The sequence below is a fragment of the Callorhinchus milii genome, unplaced genomic scaffold (assembly GCF_018977255.1).
Source record: "Callorhinchus milii isolate IMCB2004 unplaced genomic scaffold, IMCB_Cmil_1.0 Scaffold10, whole genome shotgun sequence".
Classification (NCBI taxonomy): Eukaryota; Metazoa; Chordata; class Chondrichthyes; order Chimaeriformes; family Callorhinchidae; genus Callorhinchus; species Callorhinchus milii.
In genome coordinates, this window is record NW_024704751.1 from 6,069,191 (window position 1) to 6,096,172 (window position 26,982).

The following is a 26,982-nucleotide window of genomic DNA, read 5'->3' on the forward strand; positions in this document are numbered from 1 at the left end:
TCTCCAGCCCCCCCCCCCCCACCACCACCACCACCTCCTCCTCCTGCGCCCACCTCGCGCGTGCGCAGTTGGGCGAGGGAAAAAAAAAAAGAGAGCAACCGAGCTCGCGCCTGCTCGGTGTGACCCGCCCGGCTTCCCGTGCGCGTGCGCGCCGCGGAGTCAAGGCGCGCGCGGGGGGGGGGGGAGAGAGAGAGAGGCGGGCGGTGTCGGCGTCGCGGCGCCTGCGCAGTGCGTGTGATGTGTGTGTGGAAAGTTTGCGCCAAGTTGGAGGCGGGGGGAGAAAAAAATGTGAGGCGAGAGCTCGGCGGCCGCGGGGTTTGTGTTTACGGCTGGCGGGGGCTTCCAGCGTCTGCTTCGGGCACCGTCGTGTCGGACCGAGCGCCTCTGCTCGCCGGGCCTGCGACCTGCGGCGTGAAGGAGGAGTATCACCGGCGGGGAAACGGTTCCGCGCCACCACCACCATCATCACCACCACCACCGCCATCATCATCACCGCCGCCGTCTTCTTCTCCTCCTCCTCGTCCTCACCGCACCTCAGCCCATCCGCCGCCGCCGCCGCCGCCCCCCCCCCGGAGCTGCCCGTTTCCCTGTTCGCACGGATGGAAGCGGAGCGGTTCGACGGGCTTCTTGTTACGCCGGCTCGAGGAGGGCTCCGTGTCAGCTAGGCCGTGGCCGAGGCCGAGGCCTGGTATTGCTGCTGCTGCTGCTGCCCCGGACCCCAGTGAATGTAAAAGCGGCTGCGGACTGACTGACTGACTGACTCGGGTGGGGAAGGCCCTTGTGAGAGACACACAACACACACACACATATATATATATATATATGAGAGAGAGAGAGGAGGTTGAAGGTGATTTTTGTTTGTATACATAATCCCCCCCTCCTCCTCCTCCTCCTCCACTGCTTGTCTGGGAATTCAACCAGGGATTATTTCTCTCAGAGTGCAGCGCGTGTGTGTGTGTGTGTGTGTACGTCTGCTCCGCCAAAGGATCGAGCCCTGAAGAAGGAAAGGAAGAGCAGAGCAAGCTTCAGGACCTGCTGCTGTCTGGCTGTCTCTCTCAATATAGGAAAGCATTTTTTTTTGGTGGGGGGGTGAGGGTGAAGAACGACAGCAGCCATAAATACTGACAGTCCCCCCCCACACGATTTGCCACCTCTTCTCTTTCTTTATATACGTTTGATTTGGAAAAAAAATTGTTAACAACCATTCCCCCCCCCTCCCCACCCCCACCCAAAAAAAAAATCCCAGCCCTCCACAAGCAACAAGGCAAAAGAAAAAAGAGAAAGAGAGAGAGAAAGGGAGGAGAGAAGAGGTGGGGAAGGGAGGGAAGAGAAGGTTTTTTTTAAGAAAAGGAGAGACTGGAAGCGGCGGCGTTTTGAATGTGGGATAAAATGGAGACCAAGACGATTGTGTACGACTTGGACACCTCTGGAGGGTTGATGGAGGTGAGTTTCAGCCTCGGCGCGTGTAGTATTATATATATATGTGTATGTATGAAATATATTTTTGCAATAGGAAGAAGCTAAGGGAGGGGGGGGGGTGTGGGGATGGGAGAAGGGGTGGCACAACCATCTTAATCTGGCTCGAAGCATTGTTAAAAGACGTAACAGAATGAATAATAATAACAACAATGATGAATGTGCTGTTAAATGGTGGGTGGGGGGGGGGGGTCAGGAATGAGCTGTGTGTGTGTGTGTGTGGGGGGGGGGCTTTCTCTTCAACGTGGCTTGTGTGGCGGTCTCTCTCTCTTCTCTAGTGTGTGTTAAAGCCAAGGCCTCTCTCTCTCTCTTTCTCCCTCTCCCGCTCAAACCCTCCCCCCCTCCCACCCCGTCTGCAGAAGATCCAAGCGTTGCTGGCTCCCCCGAAGAGCGACGAGAGCGACAAGAAGGCCAGGAGGCTGGAGAAGGAGCCACGCAGGAGCGGCCGGGCCACCAACCACGACACCTGCGACAGCTGTAAGGAGGGCGGGGACCTGCTCTGCTGCGACCACTGTCCGGCAGCCTTCCACCTCCAGTGCTGGTCAGTCACTCTCACTCTCTCTCTCTCTCTGTGTGTGTGGCCCTACGCCTTCCTCCTGGGCGCTGAGCATTGCTCCCAACCGACCGTGCGGCTGGGGTGGTGGTGGGTGGGAGGGGGGTGGTGGTGGCAATGCCCAGGCCTTCCCCCCCACACCGTCGCCATCACCGCCGCCCGCAGGGGAAAGCCAAGGCCCCGGTGCGAACGGGCTCGGATCCGGCTGCTGCTGGTGTGCGTGTGTGTGTTTTTTTTTGTTGGGGGGGGGGGAGGCCTTCCTCCTCTCTGCCTCGTTCAGCGGCTGCCGGGGCTCAGCCAGGAGGGCCGCAAAAGCCTGGGGCTGGCCTTCAACGGAAGCCCGGGAAGGGAGTGAGTGGGGGGGGGGGGAGGGTGGTGGGAAGGGAAGGGAGGGGTTAACCTCTCCCGGGGATCTAGGCGAGGTCGGCCCCGGCCTCCTGACAACCCCCCCCCCCCCAGGTTTGGGCTCCAGGTGCTTGTGGTGCTGCCCTGCAGATGGGTTTTTGTGGTGAAGGAGAAGGGGGAGAGGGGGTTGTTGCTGCTGTGAACAAACCCAGAGACTCTCTCTCTCTCCCTCCCTCCCTGCACGCAGGCGGATGCCGATACTCCCCCCCCCTCCTTCCTCTCTCCCCCCCCTCCTTCCTCCCCCCCCTCCTCTCTCCTCCCCCCCCCCCCCTCTCCTCTCTCCTCTTCCTCCACTTTGTCTCTTGTTTGCAAATAGACAACATGGCGACCTCCGGTTAAATGATATTTTAGATGCGGAGCGCCATTTTGGTTGACTTCCTTCCCTCTGCTTCGGGGTTGGGGGGGGGGGGGGGGGCGAGTCCACGTTTGGGATTCGGGCCGAGTTGGGGAAGCCTTGTGGTTCTGGACCGAATTGTCGTCGTCCTGGAAAAAGACGTCGAGCGGGCTTTTCAGGCCAACCTGATGGGGGGGGGGGGGAGGGAGGAGAGAGAGAGGGGAGGAGAGAGAGGGGGGGGAGAGAGGAGGAGGAGGAGGGGAGGGAAGAGAGTGGGAGGGGGGAGGGGAGAGAGGGGGAGGAGAGAGAGAGGGGAGAGAGAGGGGGGGAGGAGAGAGAGAGTGGGGAGGGGGGAGGAGAGAGAGGGGGGGGAGAGAGAGAGAAAGAAGGTAGGGTATCAGGTTCTAGATTTGCTTTCTCCTCTCCCTCCCTCAAAGCTTTTTGCTTCCTGGTGTATGATGCCCTCCTCCACTCTTTGGTGGCTATGGTGGCATTTGTAAGAGATTAGTTTTTCTTTCTCCATGGATGCAATTGTCTCTGAAGTCATCAGCCTCAATGGCATTTAGACTCTGTGTGTGTGGTGTGTGTGTTGTATTTTTTTGTGTGTGAAGTAAAAGTCGCACCAAAGTTTTCCTTTCCTGGCAGGAAAGAAAAACTTCGGTGCGACTTTTACTTCACAAAAGAAATCTGTTACAGTGTAAACAGACGGTGTTGTAGTTCTAGAAGTTCAGCACCAGCCTCTTCCCCGGAACCCTTCTGTGCAAAAGCAAACATTTCTTCAATCCATACATGTTCAGGGAGCTCTGTAAAATGTATGGGGTGTAATGAGCATCCTGTCAAAAGAATATTGCTTTTCAACTGACATGTAATAACCTACTAAGAATCAATTGGAGCTAATTTCAATTTATATTAAAACTAGTCCCACACCTTACGATCTATTAACTTAGCATGTTGTACGTTTCTCCACCCCGTTCGAGTCAGCACACCATTGGTGACTGAGTTTTCAGATACTTTCCCATGATCTGTGGAACTCTCCCACAACCCCTCCAGTTCGCACTCACTCTCTCTTACTTTTAAAACCCTTCTAAAAGCCATCTCTGGGCCTTTGGTCACCTATCTCCTCCTGCTTCCCCCTCACTTCCACTCTTCCCTATGTTTTATTACAGTGGTAATTGTCAGTCTTGCTCTGAACTTTCTCCTGTGAGTTTTGTCCCACAAAATATGCAGTCAATTCACTTTACAGTATAGTTTGTGAAATGCTTTGAGACGTCTAGAAGACCCGATAAGGCGCTATATCAAATGCAAACATTATTAGAGAGTGGAATGCATTAGAACACCAGAGGGTGCAAAGGTGTGTTCATTGTCAGCAGTATTATCCTCTTGTCACTTTGATGGGAAGGTGTGTTTGTAAGGATTGGAATTTACCGTTAATGCTTTGAGCAATCTAAATTGTTCACATTGTTTCAACAATTTTTTTAAAAAAAAGGAATTATTTCTATATTTGAAAGGATAAGGCTCAGAGAGTGGCAGTGTGGAAGTGACTAATTGAGACTTTGGGTGCCTTGTGTACTGCATTACCTTGTCTGAATAATTAGGGTTATTTTATTTATGTTGATTAGACCCATATCCTCCATAATGCAGAGGCTTGGGTGTTGTGGCTCTTTTAAGAACAAATAAGGATCTGATTTTTCGAGGGGTGTAATATTTATTATCTATGGCACTGGGGAGACAACATATCTTGGAGAGGAAGACATTTTTGGAGAGCAAATGTCCCTGAATGAGTTTTGCCATTATTAAGTTTTTGTTTCAAAGGCTGGGAAGTAATGTGGTTTCAAAGGAAAAATTATGGACCAGGGAGCCACTGTTTTCAGAAAAAGCCATAATATGTTCATTTCAAGAATCGTAGAAATGACATACTACTTCAGGAATCCTTCCCTAACCGAGTCCTTAGGTGATCCACTGATGGTATTGTGTGTCAAGAACAATGCCAGGGGGCAATTAGTTCATTACTGTGCACTTTGCCAAGTTAAATACTTGAGCCTGGATGGCTTTGAATTCTTAAAATTATCTAATTTAACCAACATTTCAGTAGTTCCAGATGCACCATTTTAGAAAGTAAACAGTAAAATCTTTAGTTCGGGGTCACACGCATCTTGAAACTGTATTTTTATAGCCAGGCCTGTACATTTGCCTTGCAGCTTAGATTTTTGCTCTCGTATTGTTAATGACGGAATCTAAAGGTAAATGCTGGCAATTTTGGAGTAGTATGGGAAAAGTTTGAAAAGTTGGGTGTGCTTACAGGGCCTAATTTTGCTTTGTGAAACACAAATTTAACTAGTGAAACTGCACTTTGTCCGTTCATTCATTCCTATTGCTCTCCTATTCTTTGACTACAATTAAAAAAAAATGTATATAGTATAGAGAATTCAACACCTGCATAAAATTACACCTGATATTAATGTAGTCTTTGAAATTTGTGGTCAGTAATGTTTGAAAAATTTCTCGGGAGTTTGGGAGCTACGTTGAATACTTGAGAAATGGGCTTTATTTTGATGTTTTGATTTTGCTTTATTCTGTAACCTACTAAATGGTGAAAGTTCCAGCTTCCCGAAAGTCGCTAACCATCAGCGGCAGCAATGATTTTCAACTCTGAATTGCAAGAGCATTTCTGCCACAAAATCAAACATGTAAACCAGATGTTATAAGTCTTGGAATGTTCTTTCCGTTTTATACCCGTCTGTAATTCCACTTCATAAGCTTGCCTTCCGACCTCTTTCTGGCGCAGTTTTTATGAAAGTTGTTTTTGTGAAAAACTCAAATCTTTTCAATATTCAGAGATAACATCCAAAGCCTCCCCTTTCTGTTTCAAATGCTCTGTTGCAGTCTTGTTCCCCATATAAACGATAATAATACACGCATTACTAACCTGTAACCACTTCTACTGCATAGATAAAAGGGAAGCTGAGAAATGCTTCTGACAGTATATGCAATTTGCAGACAATACAAAGCCGATGGAAAATCAAAAAACATTTTGAGGATCTGTTCATGAATGCAAAATAATTGTATGAATGTATAATTGAACAAGTGGAAGCTACCGTTTGCCCTTGGGGTACATTTCTGATTCTAGTTTAAGTTAATACCACAAAAAAGTTAACTATTTCAGATATTGTAATCATGTAAAGGCAACAGTAAACATATTCATTATCCAGCTGTCAGCAGCTGGGAATGGGACAGTATAATTGGGCCAGGTTACATTTTATGACTAGAGGAAGGTGCACTGTTATTTACACACTGAAAGTAAGTAACACGTTTCCGAGTCCAAGGGGTTTAGGTGATATGAACAGTACTATTGACGTACTAGAAGAAAGCTGGAAAGGTTACTATTGGGGCAGAGATCAAAAACCATAGTTGACAGGAAGGCCTATTTGGCAGTGAACTTTTTCCTATAAACTGTCCAGGGATGCAAGAGGGTTGCCACAAGACCTACCACAGGAATGGGAGCGGTATCCTTTGACAGATTTGACGTTCATACATTCGTCAGGGTAAAAGAAGCATTACGGTACAAAAAAGGGAAGCTTGACCCTTTTAGAGGTAGCTTTATAATGGAGCCCTCCATTTGAGATCATGGGAGATAATGAGGCTAGGAATGTCGATAAATTAAGGATTAAGAGTGTAGAAGTAAGAGATGATAACTTGTGGTTACAAGACGTGTGAAGAAACCCTTTTAATATGAGATTTTGGTTGCCCTATCATAGTTCATGACGCGTTTATGTGATTCAACCTTTGCACTACTAGGGAAATTAAGGTTATGTGCCCTGAGGGCTCACCATCCTAGATATTGACGGTCACAAAGGATTTGATGATGAGTGGAGGAGATTTTAAAGCACAAAATCTTAATCATCTGATGGATGAGGTTTAACAAAGTTCTCCAAGGTTAGACTATCTCTAGATCATTGGGCACAAGCCAATTTTAGATGACTATTAGACAGAAGGGGTATTCTTCAAACTTATTGTGTTCATTTAACTGATATCATCTCCCCAAATACACAGTCACAGACAGCCACACGTAAAACTGGGCATTTTCCATTATGACTGCATGTATGTAGTATGCGCATCAACTCTGTCAAACACTAGTATACCACTCCTATTCCTGTGGTGGGTTTTGCAGCAACCCTCTTACATTAATGTTGAAGCAACAAACTGGAAGGAAAACAGACCTCTGGGGAAGATAGTAATGGGAAGAATCAGAGGATATAGCATTGAACTGTTAGCTACAGACATAATCTTGCTAGAGAGCTACAGGTCGGTAACTTATTTCACACAGTAGTGTCCCACGAACAGTCGTGGATTGCAAATGACCATTTTGTTTTTGGAGGGATTATTATTAGACACAATGAGTCCGTTACAGATCAAATGATTCCACCTGATTGAGGAAACTGCATAGTTTGTGTGCAGCTGTGTTTTGGGAGAGAGTGTCAGTTAAATGAGCACAATAAGTTGTGAAGAATACTCCTTCTTTCTAATAGTTATCTAAAGTTGGATTGTGCCCGATGATCTAGATATACTGTAATCTTGTAGAACTTTGTTAAACCTCATCCATCAGATGATTAAGATTTTGTGCTTTAAAACCTTTTAATTTATTGTCTGAGCTGTTTGCTTATTCATGGCGAAGTGCATTGATTGAACTCTGTTGTAAAAGTAATAAAGTTCTGGCAAAGTCTTAAGGATTGTTCTTGCTTTATGTCAGCGTTTCCTCCTTGTGATTATTTTCATTTTAGTTCAGGGCTGTGCAACCGGCTTTAGCTACCTCTTCGTGCCGTGTAATCTTGCATCGATCTTTCATTAGCAAAGAGATCTCGGTTAGTTTGTTTGTTGGATGATTACCAAAAAGTATTTTGATGCTGATTGGAAGCCTGTGACCAAGTAATGCACAAGTGTTGCTGGTGAATAAAAGTTGTCCAACTGGATGATTTTTTACATTTTAAGTTGTGTTCGATTTGGGAGCTTTAAATTGAAAGTACTGCTTTTAAAAAAAATCTTTAACCAATGTATGGAATGTACCACAAAGGCTCGATTAGGTAAAGTCTTTTTTGCACGTGAAAGAATGAAGCTTTGTGTTACTAGTTTGTAAGAATTCACCCAACTCTGTGTGTTTTTGATGAAGGGAATACAGTGCTCTGTGTCTGTCAAAATTGATTTGTTGATTGCGGAGTGGAGGCTAAGACGTAGCTTTCAAAGGGAGAATGAGGTTCACACTCACTGCCCTACTTAAGAGCAACGGAAGCCTGGGAACAATCACGTGTGTAAGGCCAGAGTATCATACAGAGAGGTATATAAAAGGGGAAAATCATACTTTAAAAGGCTGTAATTTAACTGTGTAACTGATGAGTACTTCCTGCAATTCTAGCTGCATGTACTCTTTTAAGGTGTACAGTGATTGCATATAAAACATCACTCTTAAAAGGATTAACTGGCAAAGGCTGGACCAGTTTGAATCAACTGGCACGCTTGCATTTCCAGGATATGATTGAAGTGCTCTGAGATACTACTCGCGTGAAAGGTGCTATATAAATCCAAGTTGTTGTAAATTAAGTGTTCCACCTTTATTGACCACCTCAATGCAAAAGTGCACGTGGCTCACGAAAAAAGGTTTAATGCTGTTAAATTGACTCTTGAATTATTAGATCTGAGCAGGATTTGGACCAAATTGCTGTGGAGACGAATATATTACATTCTTTCTTCTTTTACTCATCCACTGAAGTGTGAGTAGGATGTTTGTTCTATGTAAATTGGCAAAGTTGGATCATGATCATGACTCCCATCATTTGATTTGGTCCCTCAAACCAGGCTAGACAAGGATGATAGCAATTTCAGTTCTGCATAAATTTGCTAATAATAATCCTTGAATTTGATATAGTGCTTTATTGCATCTTCGAGACGTCTCAAAGCGCTTCACAGAATATCACATACAGTCATGTCCCGCAAACAGTCGTGGATTGAAGTGACCAATTTATTATTATTTTAATAAATGAAGGTGATTTATAAAAGGTCGATTTCCTCCCACATTCTCCTGTTTCAGTTCATCCAATCTATGCATCATCTCCTGCTGTGAGATTGGTCAATGAGGCAACTTGATCCAAAGCCTCCACTAATGATGCTATTGGATAAGTGTTTACATGGATGTGCTTGAGTGCACTTGGACTTGCTCTCCCCTTTGTGTATGAATGATTGCATACAGTGTCTTTCTTTTCCTCTTCTCCCCACCCCCATCCAATCCTCTGCGGAAATGGCAGAGAATTAACTCAGTACATGAAGACCTATGCATGAAAACCCAATGTCCTACCTCTGTTGAAGCCTCAAACACCATGCCTCTTTGATGATTATAATCTATATAATAATCCTTACGTTTGGTGAAGCACCTTTTGTGTCAGGACGGCGCCTCAAAGTGCTTCCAAGGGCTTACTGTGAAGTGATTGTATTCTTGTAGGCAAATGCGGCAGCCCAATTGCACTAGGAGGAAACTAGAAGAAACTCCTTTCTCTGCAAATGATAGGCTGTTAATTTAGCACATCATGAGCTGGTGGAACGTTTTAGATTTGGTTTCTTGTTGAAGATTTCATGTCCAGATAAGACTATTTACTCAAATAAAATGAATACAGCAAGGTACTAAAGGGGGAAATGAATTCATGTAACAGGATATCCTTAGAATAAGGATTAAAAAGTTTGGGTGATGTAATGGTTTGTAGCGTTGAATGTAACCTGTAACTCAATCTAGTACTTGTTACTTTGAGGGTTACCTGGAAGAGCTAAAGTTTGCTTAACTAATGTGGTTTTGTTCAGAATTTTTATCAAATAGGACATGGAGCAACAGTAGCTTCCAAAATCTGAATGTCCTTTTTCTGTATCTAAATGAAATATGTGTATTTTAGGCCTCGAGAAGAAATCATAATAATAATCCTTGCATTTGATATAGAGCCTTATCATATCTTCGAGACATCTCAAAGTACTTCACAGACTGTAAAGTGAATTGACTGTATATTTTGTGGGCGAAACACGGCAGCCAATTGCGCATTGCAGTGTCCCACAAACGATTGTGGATTAATTGAAGGAATTATTGCCCTCGGTAAAGCGATCCGCCAATCGACTGACAACCTGCTTACTGCTAGGTAAACAGGGGCATGTGGAGTAAGGAAAGTTACTAAGTTGATAAATCATCCTTTAAGACTAGAATCCTGAGTACCAGTTTACAAACTGATGGCAAAGCTAGGCCACTGTAATGTGAGGAGGCAGCATCGCAACTTAATGGATTCGCCAAATGCATATCATAGATTCATACAGCACAGAAGGAGGCCATTCAGCCCATTGTGCCTTTACCAGCTATCCACCTAGTCCCACTCCCCCGCTCTTATCGAATAACATTTTAGATTGATTGTGTGCAACTGCTTTAAATTGATAAATCGCATATTTCTCTTGGATGCAGCAACATGTTAAACCAAGCCACCATTAATGTTTTTGATTCCGATCGGCAAAAACAAGAGCATGCTTCGGGAAAGTGCCTTTGACACGAGTTCTTTGTGAGGCACATTAAGAGGTTTCCGTCACCATATCAAATGCAAGGATTATTATTTTTTTAGGTCATCCACTCAGTTTCTATTGTTCCACCTATTCTCTGGAAAGGATTACTTTGTGCTTCTACAATGGAATGCTGCTGACGTTTTTGTCTAGGGGGTGGATGTGTTTTTTTGTAGTAATGCTAGATGTTCCTTGATTGCAGTTGTTCTTGGAACACTCATCTGTGAGCTCCACAGTGTTTGGAGTGGAAGAGCTATTTGTTTGGATAATTTGATTGATCAAAATGTTCACATCTGGCTGGTTTGGGGAAAGAAGCTTGTGGAATTCTGAATATGTTTGCACGAGGAATAAAATCTCTTTCTTATTTAAGTTATGTCTTCGAAAAAGGAAATGGCAAACCGTTAAACTCATAGTCTGTGGGAGGAAGTTATCATCCAATCGGAATATATGGAATCACCTCTTGTGTCACACTGTCTCACAGAGTTTTGGCCGCTACCCAAAAGAGTTTAGAGCTTAAAGACGAGCAGCAGAGTGGCCACTTGTATAGTTCAAAAGAGCAGTCTATCACTGTCCATCACCAGTGGGTGCTGATGCAAATCTCCACAGCACAGCTCTGTCAGGGAGGAAGCAATTTACAGCCTAGATATTATGCTTCACTCCAGAGAGCCAGAGGAAAAATTCAGTGCACGGGCTGATGGCAAGGAACCGTTTTTTTTGTGTTCTGGTATTGGTCACATAAATGGATGTTTCTTCACGAGGGGTTGAGATTATACAAGATGGAATTTGATGTTGAGGTTCAGTGGAATTTTGATGGCAAATTTGTTTAAAACAAGAGAAAGCTCTTCTATTTTTGGAAGTGGAAGTCTGGCATTTGGAAGTGTTCTGTGCCAAATGCTTTGTTTCATCTAACTTTGGCAATATACTTATTAAGGCATAGGGGACACGGGGATGTCTGAAAGTGCTTCACAGGATTTACTGCAAACTGTAGTGACTGTATTGTAGGCTAACCATGCTGCCAATTTTGGCGTAATGAATGTTGTAATTTCAAACAAAATGCATGTGTGTAATGTTGCTTGTGGTGTTGGATACAGGATATCCATATCTGATTTTGGCTGGAAAGTTGCTGAAGCACTTCTGCATTGCGGAATGGACACTGGAGCACTGTTGACTCTGCTTCCTGTTGGCTTTCATTCTGTCCAAAAGAATATTGCAGACAGTGGGATGGTGGGGAATGTGAATAGAGATCCACGTATGAGGATCCAAGACAGATGCATCATCTAGGTTTATGGAATTGAGTGCAGTTTAAAATTCTTGAATTTCTTTGCCTTAAGCCTTTTCTGTTTTGCTTTTGAAGAAATTGTTAGATGTTCCTAGAGTCAGCACAGCCCTTGTTCATTAATGGATACGGTGGTCATTGAAGCTTAGTTAGAGTTCAATCTATGTGTCCAACATTGGGGAAGCTTGTTTTTGAATATGGCGATTTCCGAATGACCACACCATGTTCTCTTATTCGTACAGAATGTTCGCATCATGCTTGATCAAAGGCCAATGATTCATTAAAATACAGTCGATCCATTTTACAGGATATCCTGCGAAGCGCTTTGAGAAGTCTCAATCACTTGATAAGGTACTATATCAAATGCAAGGACTTCATTGCCAAAGGAAGTGATTTGGTGTTATGCAATTTCAGTTTACGTTTTATTGAAATTGCTCTCACAGCTCAACGCAGCACGTGCATGATCAGTCGAATTTCATTGGATAAATGTAGTATGAAAGCGTCTTTTATTGTTGAGGCTAGTTCTGTGAAAGAGATCTTGCAATGTAAACCGGGTGAATTCCACTGCCTTGGGATATTGCATTCCAGGAACAGCTGTGCAGTACTGTGGCATTAGCAAGCTTTGCTTTTCACCTGAACACCCATCTTCTGTTGTCCAATTGTAAGGCATGGTTGGAAAACGTCAATGTTGGGTAGCAAAGGCAAGTCTGCAGAGAAGCTAACGCTGTATTAGATGAAGTTTACGAAGTTCACTTTGTAAAAACAACTATGAGTAAAAACGTTGGGTGGCGATAACATACTGGTTATTTAGAATCCATTTCTGTGTGGAGTTTGAATAAATGGGGATACTGTGGATTATCTGCCGCTGATGTCCCTTTCATTCTCTTGAATGTAGTTCAGTTGTCGCGTATGAAGCTCGCTGTTGCTGCCAATCATGGTGTCAATGCCCTTGTCGTAATGCATGTACTTGGTCTCTTTCTATAACTGCTACCATCATTACAATCTGATGTGAATCCAGATTTAGGTCAAGGTGCGATTATTTGATGTGTATAGCTATTGTAGTAATGGAAGAATCTTAAAGGGATAGTGTTCTGTGAGAAATGCCCCTCCTCTTCTTTTTCTCTCCTCACTCCATCTCCTTACTCCTGTGCCATTTTGGGTGACTGCCAGCCATTGGTAGAAGTTAAACTACATCAAAGAATGAGGAAAGACCTTATCAGAGGTAAATCATTTAACATTCATGAAAGACTGGAGATCATTCTGGACTCTCACCAGTCTGCCACAAGCTTTTTATTCCATGTGTACTTCTCATTAAATCGGATGCTGATGAACTTTAAATCTGGCTAATATATTTTCGGAGTGTGATGAGCGAAGAATTGAGAGAACTGGCAATACTTCTTCAGCTGTACAAATATTCATCTTTTATTATCCCTGCAGAATGTTTGCCTATCTTATCAACAGCAAAACTATATACCCCATTGAATTTGGGAGTACGGTTGAAGAACAGAGTTTCAAGTTGCTTACTCATCAGAATAAAGCGTAGACTCTGCTAACATTTGCTCAGTTTCATGGTTACAAACTGGACCGGTGTGCACACAGTATATTTTGCACAGATTTTCTTATGTAAATAAACTGGAGATGTGTTCAGTGAACTGATGCTTCACTTTATAGATTGCTGCAGAACTGGTCCTCCCGACGTGAAAGGCGCTCTATAAATGGAATCTTGTTGTTGTTGTTCTCATTTAGCTCGAGGCTGCTGGTATCCGTGTTGGATTGCTGGGGTGAAAATACAGAAATGGGTGCCACAGGAATGGTTGTGCATGTCCACTGACTTTCCCCAATCTGCAGCAACAAACTGGACATTAACATGTCTGCTGGGTTGAGGCAGAGAAGATGGCCATTCAGTTGACATTAACAACAACAAGATTACATTTGTTTAGCGCCTTTCACGTCAGGAGGGTGTCCCAAGGCGCTGGACAGAGTACAGCATTTCAGGTTGGGGTTGGGAGGTAAGGGAGGGGAAGGGGGTGGCCGATGGCATGGTCGAAGAGGAGGGTCTTGAGGCGGGACTTGAAGGAGGCTAAGGAGGGGGTGAGGTGGAGTGACTGGGGAATGGAATTCCAGAGGTTGGGGATATTAAGATCCAACTCTGCAGGCAGGTCAGGGTTAGCACAGCTCTGAAGAATCCCATCTTTTGGCAGTTGGATCTGTTGGCAAGAGTAATTAGCTGTGGGTTACTGGGTTCAGGACTTGTAGTGCCATTGGGAACCTTCTAAGTATACAACCCCAATGTTTCCCAATTGCTTGAGATCTTTTGTAATGTACTAATGCAGGACCTGACTTTGCTTTCATATTGTGCTGAGTATCTCTACTGAGGTGAATTATTTTTAATGCAACTGCTGAACTCCTTTCTGTCCTGTCGTTTCAGTAACCCTCCACTCAGTGAGGAGATGCTTCCTCCTGGGGACTGGATGTGTCATCGGTGCACAGTTCGTAGAAAGGTAATTACAGTTACATTCCTTTGAGTGGGTGGGAGGAACGGACAATTTGTGTGGGTGAATATTCCCAAATTTTCTTTCCTGAAAGTAGCAATTTGTGCTGAATGCTGTTCCGTGTTAGGTACCCTCTAGGATCTCACCTAAGTGGGTATTTTTCACGTTGAGGCTAGAAATTTCCTCTGGGGTTCAACTCACACCAAGTGGAGGTTTGGCAATGTTACCCACAGGAAAGGGGTGGGATGGGAATGTGAAAGGAATCTCCAAGATTGGTCTTGCACGCCTAGCAGCTTAGGAGTCAAGTTGAACTCGAGTACAGAAATTAAGAACTTCATCTGGGGATGATTTGAATCTCGTACACGGAAGTGTCTGCTTGTCACAGAGCCCATTGTCCTTGGAACGTGCGATGTCCTCGCTACTTTTGAGCAACTGCCTGAAACTGAATGAGCATTAGCATTTGCTGGATTGTGTAAAACTTTGTAGATTTAAGCTTCCAAACGGACACTGATTTTCTTTGGAGTCTTCGCATCTGCTCGCATTGAAGCAAATGATTGAGCAAAATCCACTAGGAAATCTAATTTCAGATGGTGCAAGGATATTCATGTTCTGCCCCATAATTGGCAAATGGAACTTGTAAATTATTTTAAGTCCGATTTGACAATTTCCAGCAGGGAAATTGTTCGTAATGAACTTTGTTTAGCGTTTTTTAAAATTCTGTTAAGTCTTTGGGGATGGGTACATGTAGAGGTGCTGAAATTCAGTGTCAAGTGATGGGGACAAGCTGAACAGTACAAGGCGCTGCCAACGTAATTTCCTCCCTTCCCCAATTGCATCCTTAAATATTGGGTGCAGGGTGCTACAGCAATGCAGGTTGTTGTTGTTGTAAGTGTCCCTTTCTCATTGAAAATCGGATTTATTATGAGTCAATGATGATTAATTTGTGGTTTTCTAATCTTTGACTTTGACAAGTTGGCTGAACATTTAGATTTTAAACTTTTTTTCACATCTCACAAGCATGTTTCTCATTCTTCTTCCACTTGCTGACTTTGATTACTAATTCATGTGTTATACTTTCTCCCCCCCACCCCCCACTACTCCCACCCTTATTGCAGAAACAAGAGAAGAAAGAAAAACTAGGCCAAGTAAATGGGGTTATGGACAAACAGGCAGTTAAAAGGACAGTATCTCCTACTGTGGACTTGGAGTTCCAGGACAAAACCCACAGCAAAAGCTTGGATTCCCGGTTGGAAAGTAACTGTAGATCACTAACGCAAGCAAAGAACTTGGAAAGGCGAGCCAGCCGGCCAGGCACACCGACGTCAAACGCGAGCACTGACACGCCTACGTCTGAGCAGAACGAGCTGGACGAGGACCTGATCGACGTGGACGATGACTGTGTTACCATGGAGATGGACTGCTCATATTCGCAAATAAAGAATCCGTTTGAAATGCTCATAGCAGCGGCATTGGAGAGAAATCCAACCCAGTTTCAACTTCCAAATGAACTGACATGTACTACAGCACTTCCAGGTGAGGGGAGGATCTGTGTAGCTACTTGTAATACAAGGTTTATGGTTGCTCAGAGAGCAACAACCGTTCAACACCAGTGTGTTGCAGTCTTTCATGACATTCAAAGGCAATCTTCGAATCTGATGATGAATAATCCTTGCATTTGATATAGTGCAATATACTCCTTGTGCAATAAAATGCATTGACTCTGCATTTTTTTGCAGCTGCAGCGTTTAAGGACCAGATTCATGCGGAAAGTATGTTGGGCTAGAACACAAACCACAATGTCATTTGTAATTTGTAGTTTCTTGTTCACCATTCATGACTCTTTTTAAAGACCCTGTGCAAAGAAAGGCTGTTTATATTATCTGGTTTGTTGGTTACTTAACTTGCACTGAGCAACTTTAGTATAGTACAGTTGTAACTTTTCACAATGAACCAATACGTTTAGTCAGCAGTTGTCAAAGGAAACAGACTACGGTACAAATTACTTGACACTGAATTTCAGCACCTATAAGTGTTGGTATTGGGTCAAGCTAAAGGCCCAGAAAAAAAAGTGGGTTTTAAAATAGGTATAGTATAATGTAGTAAAGATACTGTGAAAGTCTTGATAATTGCTAAAGCTGTGTAAAGCAGATGATACTAGGTATTGAGAGTCACATCAGAATGGGCTTTGTGCCAGGATATTATTGTTGATTTTCAGGTTTATTCAGTTTCCAGGTTGAACATAAAAGCGACAGTCTACCTCCTGAGGTGCCTGTGGTTATACTTAAGACAATCTATTGCCACCCACCTAAGTCAGATACCGGTGGCTTTCAGTTGCTTTAATTATTGTTCAGGTGGCAGTTACTGTAGTAAAGAGTTGAAGAATGTTCAGGAGTACACAGCATTAGAAAACTGCTTCTTAATGGCATTGAAGTGTCCAGCATTATTGCACTTTGGGAAACACTGCCATTCCCATCACTTATGAAGGGAGGTAAATGAATAGATTGCGAGAACCTTTTGTGTATGCCCTTTGTATCAGTGCGAATGCCCAAACCGGCACAGAAGTGGACTGAGGCTATTTGTTTGCAGTGTGCTCTGTAAAAGTTTTGTTCACGTTAATGACGGGTGTTTGAAATTATACTCCACAAAATAATATGGTGCTGTTCTTTGTGCCGTAACACAATCAGTAAATTTAGTGGTAATTGTTTTGTACTTAAATACGAGGACAGATTTTGGATATGTACAGAAAAAGAAAATTTCCACCAGGAAATTATAACTTGGGTAAAGTAATTATTTTAAATTAATTTTTGTTAGAATTTGACTCATTGTAGAAATATATTTTCAATGAAATGTGAAATGTTTTCTGAAATCTACTGCTGGCACAAAGAATGACCATTTATCTACAAATGCCTGGAAATTGCACCAATTGATGATCTAACCCCTCTTTCATAGCGTGTGGAAATTCACTTGCTCTTTCGCTCCTAACTATTGCTCTGTCTTGCTCCCATTCACTCATTCTCTCCCTCTTTCTCTTGGAGTGTCTTTCTCTTTGACCTTATTCTATATTTGAAGGGACCCTCTCTCTTTCCCCCACCCCTCCCCACCCCTCACACCCATCTACAGTTTGTCCAAAGAAAAGAAAATCTCCCCTCAACAATTTGGGGACTAGACAGCAAAGCGGGCAGATTACTATGTACGCATCTCTGTATTATGCATCGAGACTGATTGAATTGCCTTCTTTGGATTCAGATGCTTTCATGCATTTTTAGCAAGAACAGTCCAATTCATCTGCATCTTTTGAAATTGTTAATACTGGAAACATTGTGCGTTTGCACTGGTCTCTGATCCAGGATTGTCACTTACATAATTATGAAAATCTTACTTTATTTGAGAAATGAGATCGATTATACATCATTCCTTTTTGAAAAGGGGTATATAACAGGCAGCTATGTGCTAACCAAAACTGAGCTGATAGAGTAAAATACATGCCACAGGACAAGAAATCTGGGTCAGTTACTGAAACTTTCTTTTCCCACAGTTTTCTCTGGTTCTTCTCCCCCTCCACCCCTCTTCTGAAGGTAGCAATTAATTACAAAGGTACAGGTGCCTGCAACCCTCCAGTCCCAAATAGCAATTCCCAATGGATGAACCTGGCAAGTGCTTCTCAGTGGGTTTCTTGATTACGTAGACTGCCATGCCCAACTCCGATCCTGCCCATTCACGCACATGGCAGTAGTGTCGTCAGATAGTGATCAAGCACTGTTGATAGTAGTCATGGAGAAGTCTTACTGAGACACTCTGTTTGTTTCGCCCACAAAATACACAGTCAATCCACTTTACAGTTAACTGCTTTGAGACTTCTCAATGACGTGACAAGGTGCTATATCAAATGCAAGGAAGGATTATGTGGCAGCAAGAGCATTTTTAATTGGACGGTGGGGACTAAACATACAAGTTTCACTGAAATTGTTATGAAACTTTGTCGGATTAAATGGTGCACAATACAGCATAACATGGATGGATATAAAATACTTAATGTAAAAAGTTGGTCAGTGGCGTGAGCTTTCACTTCCACTCTGGCAAAGTTCTAGCTGCAGAAACCATCAGTCTTGGATCACTTGTTGTTCCAAAGGCAGCAGAAAGTGCCAACTGGGGAAGCAGGAGACACATGCCCCGCAAAGCCAGGTCCTCAGATTTGACCAAAGGTTCTCCACTCGCGGGGTTGCTAATTTAAGTCTGGGGAGCTGGCCTGGATCCTGATGGAGTAATTCTTCAGAACCATGGAAGAATTTATGGTTCCATCTGCTTGCCATATAACCTGGAGGTTCATGGCATGGCAAGGGGAAAGTTAAAGGGTGGGCAACGCAGCAAGATGGAATGGGCACGTAAATCAGAACCAATCTTTGGTGCAGCTAATGACGCACACTGTATCATGCAGGTACCAGTAAAAGGAGAAGAAAAGAGGAAACGACAGGGAAGAATGTGAAGAGGGCACAGCATGAACTAGACCACAATGGCCTAGTCCCATTGCCCGTCCGAGTTTGCTTCATTTGCAACAGGTGGGCATTTAACTTTTTTTTTCTTGCATTACAAACTGCTCCGTTCCCTAGCTACGAACTTTTCCGCTAACGGCGAATATGCGTACGGCAACCAGAAATCCTCTCCGAAGTGACGAGCTCACTCGGGCATTCGATCTTTTGCACGTTTGAAAATGTTTAGTCAATTTAAAAAGTCGTATGTAAATTTGCCGAGATTCTTTTGTTAGGTTTGAACAATGTGGATGTGGTGCATCTGCAAAACGAGACAGGCCACCTGTTGAGGAATGTATGTCAACTCGTTGTTTCTCAGGAAACCGTTGTATGACTGGAACTATACAGCTGACTGTGGTCTTTCTGGCTGGCAGGCCGATGCAGTTTGTGCCCCTCTCTTCATGTGAGCTGAGAGCCATGGGGGTGCTGTTTTGCACCACTAGGAGCTGCAATTGAGCAGGAGCACTGATTCAAGCATCTGCTTTTTATATCTGTAAGGTTTATCCCTGCTCTCTCTTGCGCGTGCTCTCTCTCTCCCCCCTCCTTCCCTCCCTCCAGCTGTGCAGCTTTCACTCAGTGCATGTCTGCCAACAGTTTGGGAGCTCATTGTCTGCAAAGCTGTGGGGGCAGAAACTGTACTGCCAACTTTGCAGAATGTTGGTGAAGCACCAGCATACAGTGTGGGGCTGTTTCAATGGTGGCGATGTTCGCTGATTGATGGTCATTGCTAACTTATTTCTTTGGATTTAGAAACTTACTTAAAATAAGTGATAAATAGCTCCTTGAGAAAACTGAAGCTGCTCAGTTCAGCAGTTATGCCCAAAGGACCGTATTGTATTTCCTTATAAGTGGGGGAACTGTAGCTTTGTCCACCAGCAGAAGTGTCAAGACACCTAAAGTAACTTCTACAATATGCTAACTTTTCAATCTGTGACTGATCTTTTTCTTCTGGGATCATAGAATGTTTCCAGTACTTTTGCCTGCAAAATAGTCTTTACAGTATACTATAATACAGTATATTATACACTTTACAGTATATCCTGTGAAGTGCTTTGAGATGTGAAAGTCGCTTTATCAAATAAACGCATCTCAAGAATGAAAGGTTAATAACCATGTCATGGCTAAAGTGATTGTGTTGAACTTTACGTCAGAAACTTGATCAGATAAGACAAAAAAATTACCTTTTGACTCATATCTCAATCCCGCCTTCACTTTTAGAATGTGTCCCCCATCTCCAAAATTGAAATAAAACTGAGATGTTTGATCAACTGGTGATTTTAGGGAGGTGGGTGGTTGTAACAGAAGAGATAAAGCACATAGGTTAGAAAAGAATAGGATAGAATCAGTGAAATATTTGATTTTAAGTTCATCTCGTAGTGTTATGGGGCTAAAATTACAATAATAGACCGTTGTATTCCAGGATGAGAGTTAATTTTGGCGTCAAGGTGTGCAAACTGAGTACAGGCTGTGCAGGAAGTCTGCAATTGCCCCAGAGCTTCTCTCAGTCTAGGGATTAAGAAACAAAAAGGAAAATAACTTGCTTCAAATTTCGGCAGCTGGCTCCTTTTACAAACACCAGTTTCAACAGAGCTGCTTGTCTAGCCAGGCATCGGTGAACTTTGATCTGCCGAGTTATTACATCATGGCTTTGTGCTGTATAGCCATAGATTCTGAACCATCTGCCTTTTTAATGTGTTTTCTCTCTTTCTCTCCCCAACCACCAACACCACTGCCCCAGCTAATTCAGCATTTACCAGAGATTAAATTTAGGATGTTCTAGGTCTGTCTGCCTCCTTTTCACACCACACTTGTTCGTTTCCAAAGGAACCTCTTTGGATCAACATCTTAAAGAGTAAAAGTTAGTATAAGAAAGGTTCACAGTATGCACATTTGTAAATAGTGCTCTCTGGAACCTATAAAAGGCAAGCAGTTATCTGTAGGAATTAACTGTAAGATGTGAATCTTTTATGTGTTACTGGCTTTTAATGTTTTGTGAGGAATCTGTAGTTGAAGGGCTTTTCGTAGAACCTAGATAGGAGATGTCTGTCTGTAAGGAAATATGTCGTGGGTCGCTGCTGACAGCAACCAAGGCAATCCAAATGGAGCACATTTGTGGTCCAACGTTGGTGGGAGTGGTGTTGGTACTGCTTCCAGGCTGAAACTTTTTTGTTTGAAAATGAATCTCCACAGTACTATGAACTCCACTTAACAGGAAAGATTAGCATGTTTCAACTCTTGCGAAGACTGAGCTTCTTCTTTGTGCCGTTCTTAAATCTAAGTAGGAGATACCACTTCTTCTTGTCTCTTTTGATGACTGCGCTCTTACGAATTGACATTCAGCCTTTGTATTTCCTCTGATCTCCAATGGGATTTACTAATACGTCATCCTCATATTCTTCCTTGTTATATTGAAATCAGACCTCAATGCTTTGTTCTGCTCTCACTCATTCCTAAAATACCTCAACTAGTGTTCATTATTCTGAGAGAAATATCTTAATTGTTTCTCAGTTCCTCAATTTTTTTTAACTCAACATTTTGTCATGAATTCTGCAGTCTGCATAATCAAGATCTCTTATTTTAGTGGGAAAATGGCTATCAAATTGTTCAATTGTTTACCCCAAATCATCTTTCTTTTATTCAAATTGACATGCTAGTTTTGTCCTTCACTGTACAGTGTTAACCTCAGTGAATTTCATTCGACTCGCTGTGCTTACAGCATTTTGTATACCAGTAAGCTTTTAATTTATTTTGACAAACTATTATGTGATTTCCTCGCATCTGCCCTTTAAGGTGGTTTTGTCTTTGGTTCCTTTTCACTGGACTTGTTGTTTAATGAGATATAATTGTGTTATTTTTGAAATTGGATTGGCACATCATTGAAGCCACACTTCAATATTAAAGCAGCTTTTCCTCAGTCCCAACAAATCAAACAATGGTTTTAAAATGGTGCAGTATCTCATTTTCTATTATCTTCCTTCCACAAGCCTCGCATTTCATAACGCCAATGGTCATCTTTCTTCTCTTTCTCAGGAATTGGGGCGCCAGGAATACTTAATGGCAAAGGCTCCCTCCCTTTCCTTCCTCTGTCTATGAACAAATAGATTGAGGTTGAGATTGATATACTAGTCTCCATTTCACTGTGCTCTTATTAAAAGTTGTACCGCATTTACTGCATTGATTGCAAAAATTTTAGTTCATGATGTCTTTGCAAGAACTTTGAACTGCTAAGACAGAATACTTAGGAATTAGAGGATCTGCGTTAGTTTGCTTTTCAACACGTTCCAAAGGAGATTTTAATCTTAAACTCTAGCGCTTTCCTCGTTCAACTCTTATCCATGTGGGTAACGCAACTGGGACCTAAAAATCGACGACAGTGCTGTCGAGACTTGTTCCCCATTCTTTGACTGGAGGTACTTTGAGAGCCTTTCCTATACCCTTTAAATGGGCAACATCAATTCTTCCACTTTTCTCTCATTGTTTTCTCTGTTTTCGTTGCCATTTCATTGCCAAAAGATTGTCTTTGAAAATCGAGAGAAAAGTGAAGGAGGGGAGTGAGTGAATCTGCACCAGGTTCTTGTCACACCCAAAGATAGTACAGGCTCCAGTTTCCTCTGTCTGAACTTGCCCAGGGGCACCAAGTCATTGCTTGTTCGACAATGGAGAGCAGAAAAGCTTGCAGGTGCCAGGTTTAGTGTGTGACCAGATGTCAAGAGTATGCAATTCGTCCTGCATTTAAATGTCTGATATTTCAGATATAACCCGCAATTAGCACTGAGATAACACTTGCCAGGTAAATAATCTGGCATGGCAGGTCAAGTTAACAAAGCTTGGAAAGATTAGGAAATGATGTAGAAGGGTTGACTAATATTAATGGCTCAGTACCTGTGAGGCAGAGTGTGGCATCTTGTCAGTTGGTGAAAGAGCTTCTATCTGCTTTGGAAGCACATCTCCCTCACATCCAGTTTCATGTGTTCTCTCATGGAACTCAAATTAAAAAAAAGTTCCAAAGCCCTTGACTCACTGAGCAGAGGATTTGTTTATTCCTTTGGTGGTGCGGAGGGGAGGATATCTAAATACAGTGTAGGTCAAAGGGAACGTATGCTTCTATGGGATTGTGTGTGTGTGTGTATGTGGTATGTAGATAACTAATTTGACAAAGGGGCATTCCCCTTTTTTGTTGTTCTTTATGCTCGTGTTCCCCACTCTGTATTCCCTTCCAGTTTGACGGTAACTCAATTTAAAGACGGGTGGCAGTGACCTGATGTTGCCTACGCTTATGTTTGGGTCATGTTCCATCGGTTTGGCAACAAATCTCTCTGCTTTTGTAGGAGTTGCAGAGTAGCACCTCTTGTCCAGTGTGATTACTGCCCGCTATTATTTCACATGGACTGCCTGGATCCACCTCTCACTGCTATGCCGACTGGTAGATGGATGTGCCCCAATCACATTGAACATGTAGTGGTAAGAGATTTATTTACTTATAAATGCAATTGAGCTATTTTAGATTGGTGAACTGAAAGTTGCGCTTATTTACTCCCGTTTTAAAATGACCGCACTGTAAAAAGGCACTGAGGTTTTCTAACATCTCTGGATTGTTTTGGGGGGGGGAGTTTGGGATGGGGAGAGGAGGGAAATTGATTTAATTCACTGCTGAGAACTTCAAATCCCCTTTATTTCACGTGCCTCAACATTCTTTTCCCCATTCACTTTGTATCCTTTTTTTTTTTGCTTCGAGATTCCCAAGATCAGAAGTGCAGTTCAAACAAACTACAGTAAACTCCTTATAACTCGTCACTCCTGGGGAAAAGAGATCAGTGACGAGTTATCCGAAGTGGCGAGTTAGGCATATGTGTGAATACATAAATGACTGCGGCCGGGATATTGACAGCATGATGACTTAAGTGGTAGTGACAAGTTAAGCCTGGGTCGAGTTATCAGGAGTTTACTGTAATCATTTCTAGACGAAATATCTTCAAACCTCTTCCCTCCCCCCCCTTCCTTAAAGACTTGGTGTCATTTCCATTCAGCTTAATCAGAAGAACATGACCTTAAGCAATAGATGCCGGATATTTGACAAGTTCCAAGACCGAGTATCGCAGCACGCAGTTAAGATAGACTTCTTAAACAAGATCCACAGGAAACATCCACCCAATCGCCGAATTGTCAAAAAAGTAAAGAGGAAATATATGAAGGTGAGTAAATTCCACAAATAACAATTTGTCTTTAGTGTTTTTTAAAAAAAGCACACCATGTGATTAGTTTGATAGTGCTAAAATTCAATCTAGAATCCACTATGCAGAAAATATTTGGGATGCCGTTTGTCGTTTTAGAAATAATTGTTGGACTGTTTTGTATATTTCCACCACTAAAGCGTAACCTGAATTGGTTTGCAGGATCTGGTTAACCCACACATGTATTATCTTCATTACCCCAAACCAACTCTATAATCTTCAGTGCCTTACTGCAATAGTCTGCACCAGACTACATGCTATAAATGTATTGCAACTATTCAAACTATTGGAATAAACCATTTCTACTACTTTCTAAAATATACAAGCTCAGTCATGCAAGAGTAGTTGAGACATTCTTGGAATTGCCAACGCTATATTTCTTGTAGGATTTGCTACCTTTGAAGTGCATTTCCCCCCCTGGCCTCTCTTTGTTTTCCCCTGGTGGCGTGCAAGCAACTCAGACCTGCTACCAGGTCTACCAGAAGCTGCTCATAAACTGACTGCTGTGAGCTAAGAGAGTGTGGTTTTGGCCTACGCATGTGCATAACAGCTCGGGGCTGTGAATGATGGTTTGCAAACCTGTATTCTACCACTGTATGGTGCTACAACACAATGCTATCTGCTGAGCTGCTTTCAAACTATATAACGTAATTCCAAAGCCTTTACAGGTATTCTTTGAACTAAAGACTAAAATTAAAACCTTACTGGAGATATTACAGTCAGTTCTGAATAATAATAATAAAAATTCTTACATTTGATGTAGCACAGATTACATCGAACACCTCAGCATTTCGCAAAGTTTCTGTAAAGTGCAGTGCCCGTATTCTTTGTAGGTGAATAGTATGGTTGCTTCGGTAACTATGTACTGTGACAAGATGCGGAACTTGCTGTCGAGGGTACTTCAAATGTCCGTTTTTGATCTTCAGCCTCAGTGCTGTTTTTAGTGGGACCACAAAATGGAAATTTTTTTTTTTTTAAATTATCACAGAACTGGGTTGAATGTTTTCAGGTAGAATTTCTCAGCTGGACTAAAGCAAGCACAGTAAAATGACCCAAGTTCACAGGTGTTTACATAGCTTTACTTTAATTATATCCTTTGAAGCTCAACGTAATCCTTTGCTGATTTCAATGTGTTCTTATTTTAGGTTCCTGAAGCGATTAAAGCCCAGTACCAGTATCCACCCCCTCTCCTTCCCCCGGCAGGAATCCGTGACGGAGAGCTGATATGTAACGAGACTCCTAGTGAGTCGCAAAAGCACCTTTCCAACTATGAGCACTTTGCTACAGAAGGAGAACAACAGGAGGTAATGCAGTGAGACAGACCAGAGGGAGGTCAGAGTTGTGTTTTAATACCACATTTAGCTCACAGAATTGCATGCAACTGAAGCCCTGACTGCGGAGACGGTGGGAGCTGTGGGACTGTTCCTGTGGTTACTTGCATCTCCCAAGGTGGTTCTTCAACCTACCTCCAAAGACACCAGCATCTGGCACAGCAGCCTAAATGAAAGTGCACCCCCCATATCTCTCTCTCTCTCTCTCTCTCTGTTTCTTGACCATCTCTCTCCCCTCACCATTCCATCACTCAATCCACGACTGCTTGCAGGATGCCACTGTGCCCAATCAGCTACCGCGTTTTGCCCGCAAAATACTCAGGTCAATCCACTTCATCGTACATCCTGTGAAGCGCTTTGAGACATTGCGACGACATGCTAAGGCGCTATATCAAATGCAAGGATTACTATGATGGTTATTAAATGCAGCTCTGAGGATGCTCGAATTCAAGATCCTCATCCTCACCTACAAGGCCATTCACGGCCTTGCACCCTCCTACCTCTCCGACCTACTACCCCCCTACGTACCTGTCCGTACCCTCCGTTCCTCTGGCTCCGGTCTGCTCCACATCTGGGATGTCCTCCCGACGTGAAAGGCGCTCTATAAATGCAATCTTGTTGTTGTGGTTGGGTGGAGGGGGCAGGGGAAGAGGGGAGAGAGAAAACGTGGTACACGTTATTTATCTTTTAGTCAATATTTGCAATGGAACAGTGGAGCTTTGATTATCTGTAATATCAAGAGCAATTCTGTCACCCATTGCGTTTTTTTTGTTGAATGCATAGTCCCCTCTCATTGTGTTTTTCTTTACAGAAATAACTATTTCTGTTTTTTTCCCTAGTGGCTCCGCAGTGTTGTCGCACTTCAGTGTAGCATATTCAAACATTTATCTGCTAAGCAGATGCCATTATTTTGGGACAGCGAACAGACCGACAAGGCTGACGTCAAGCCACGTGTCACGGGCCAGTGTTCAGCGGACAACCGTTCGAGCGGCGCACAACCGGCAGCCGGAAGGAAACGGTCGTCCCCGCCCTCTCCCACATCGTGCAACATTACGTGCACCTCAGGGACCAACAGCCAGAACTCTTCTTCAGGTTCCTCTGCATCCCCGCCGTCTGGAGCTGCAATCGCACGGGACGAAACCGCCCGCAGCTTCTATCCAGAGACCCCGTGCAAAGTGTCAAGTAGTGGAACTTCTAACGGACCTTTGTCAGCGGAGGTGAAAGTCAACGGACCTCTCCCGAGCTCCATTTCGTCCGACTGCTCCAGGCCCCTGGCAGACACACTGAGACCAAAGGGACCATTAACACAGGTGCCAAGCCAAGCGGCCGGACAGGGCTGGCTCCATCCTCCGCTGAGACCAGCTACGCCACCCGCAGCCAGTAACCTCCAGAATCATTTTGTGGGCCTCTTGAAGTCAGAGAACACGGAAGCGCCCGCCTCTTGCTTGCAGCGAATGCCAGTTGCAGTGAGCAACGTGGCAGCTGCTCTGTCTAACTTGTGTGCCAGTTCAGAGATCACCAGCTCGCAGCTTAGGAGCAGCACCTCGCTGCAGATTGCTGGCCGGCCAGCCACCTTGATGGCCAAGGTGGTCTCAGGACCCTCCGCTCTCACCAGAGCTATTATTCCCCCCAGAGCCACGGCTGATAGCGTATCAGCAATCTTGGGATCAGCGAGAAACCTACTTTCACCAGCATCTACAGGTGCGTGTTTCACACTCTTGTTCCTCGGATATAAAACTCTGTGTCAGGTGCCGGGTGTTTTAAGTGCACAATTTTCCTGATTAGG

General features: G+C 43.5%; 1 protein-coding gene across 1 annotated transcript; it reads left to right on the forward strand.

Moving 5' to 3' along the window:
* Positions 1 to 1,220: 1,220 nt before the first annotated feature.
* On the forward strand, positions 1,221 to 26,982 carry phf12b (PHD finger protein 12b). The gene is made up of 9 exons (XM_042338792.1): positions 1,221 to 1,443; positions 1,836 to 2,017; positions 14,045 to 14,117; positions 15,224 to 15,641; positions 18,544 to 18,664; positions 22,963 to 23,095; positions 23,662 to 23,826; positions 25,011 to 25,169; positions 26,036 to 26,982. The coding sequence occupies exons 1-9, from the start codon at positions 1,378 to 1,380 to the stop codon at positions 26,975 to 26,977; spliced, it is 2,259 nt and encodes a 752-aa protein (XP_042194726.1). The 5' UTR covers positions 1,221 to 1,377; the 3' UTR covers positions 26,978 to 26,982.

Excerpts from the sequence above, each read along its gene's own strand:
- phf12b (XM_042338792.1), top strand. The coding sequence starts at position 1,378 with ATGTGGGATAAAATGGAGACCAAGACGATTGTGTACGACTTGGACACC. Across the intron at positions 2,018-14,044 it reads GCCTTCCACCTCCAGTGCTG|TAACCCTCCACTCAGTGAGG; the intron begins GTCAGTCACTCT and ends CTGTCGTTTCAG. Across the intron at positions 25,170-26,035 it reads CAGAAGGAGAACAACAGGAG|TGGCTCCGCAGTGTTGTCGC; the intron begins GTAATGCAGTGA and ends TTTTTTCCCTAG.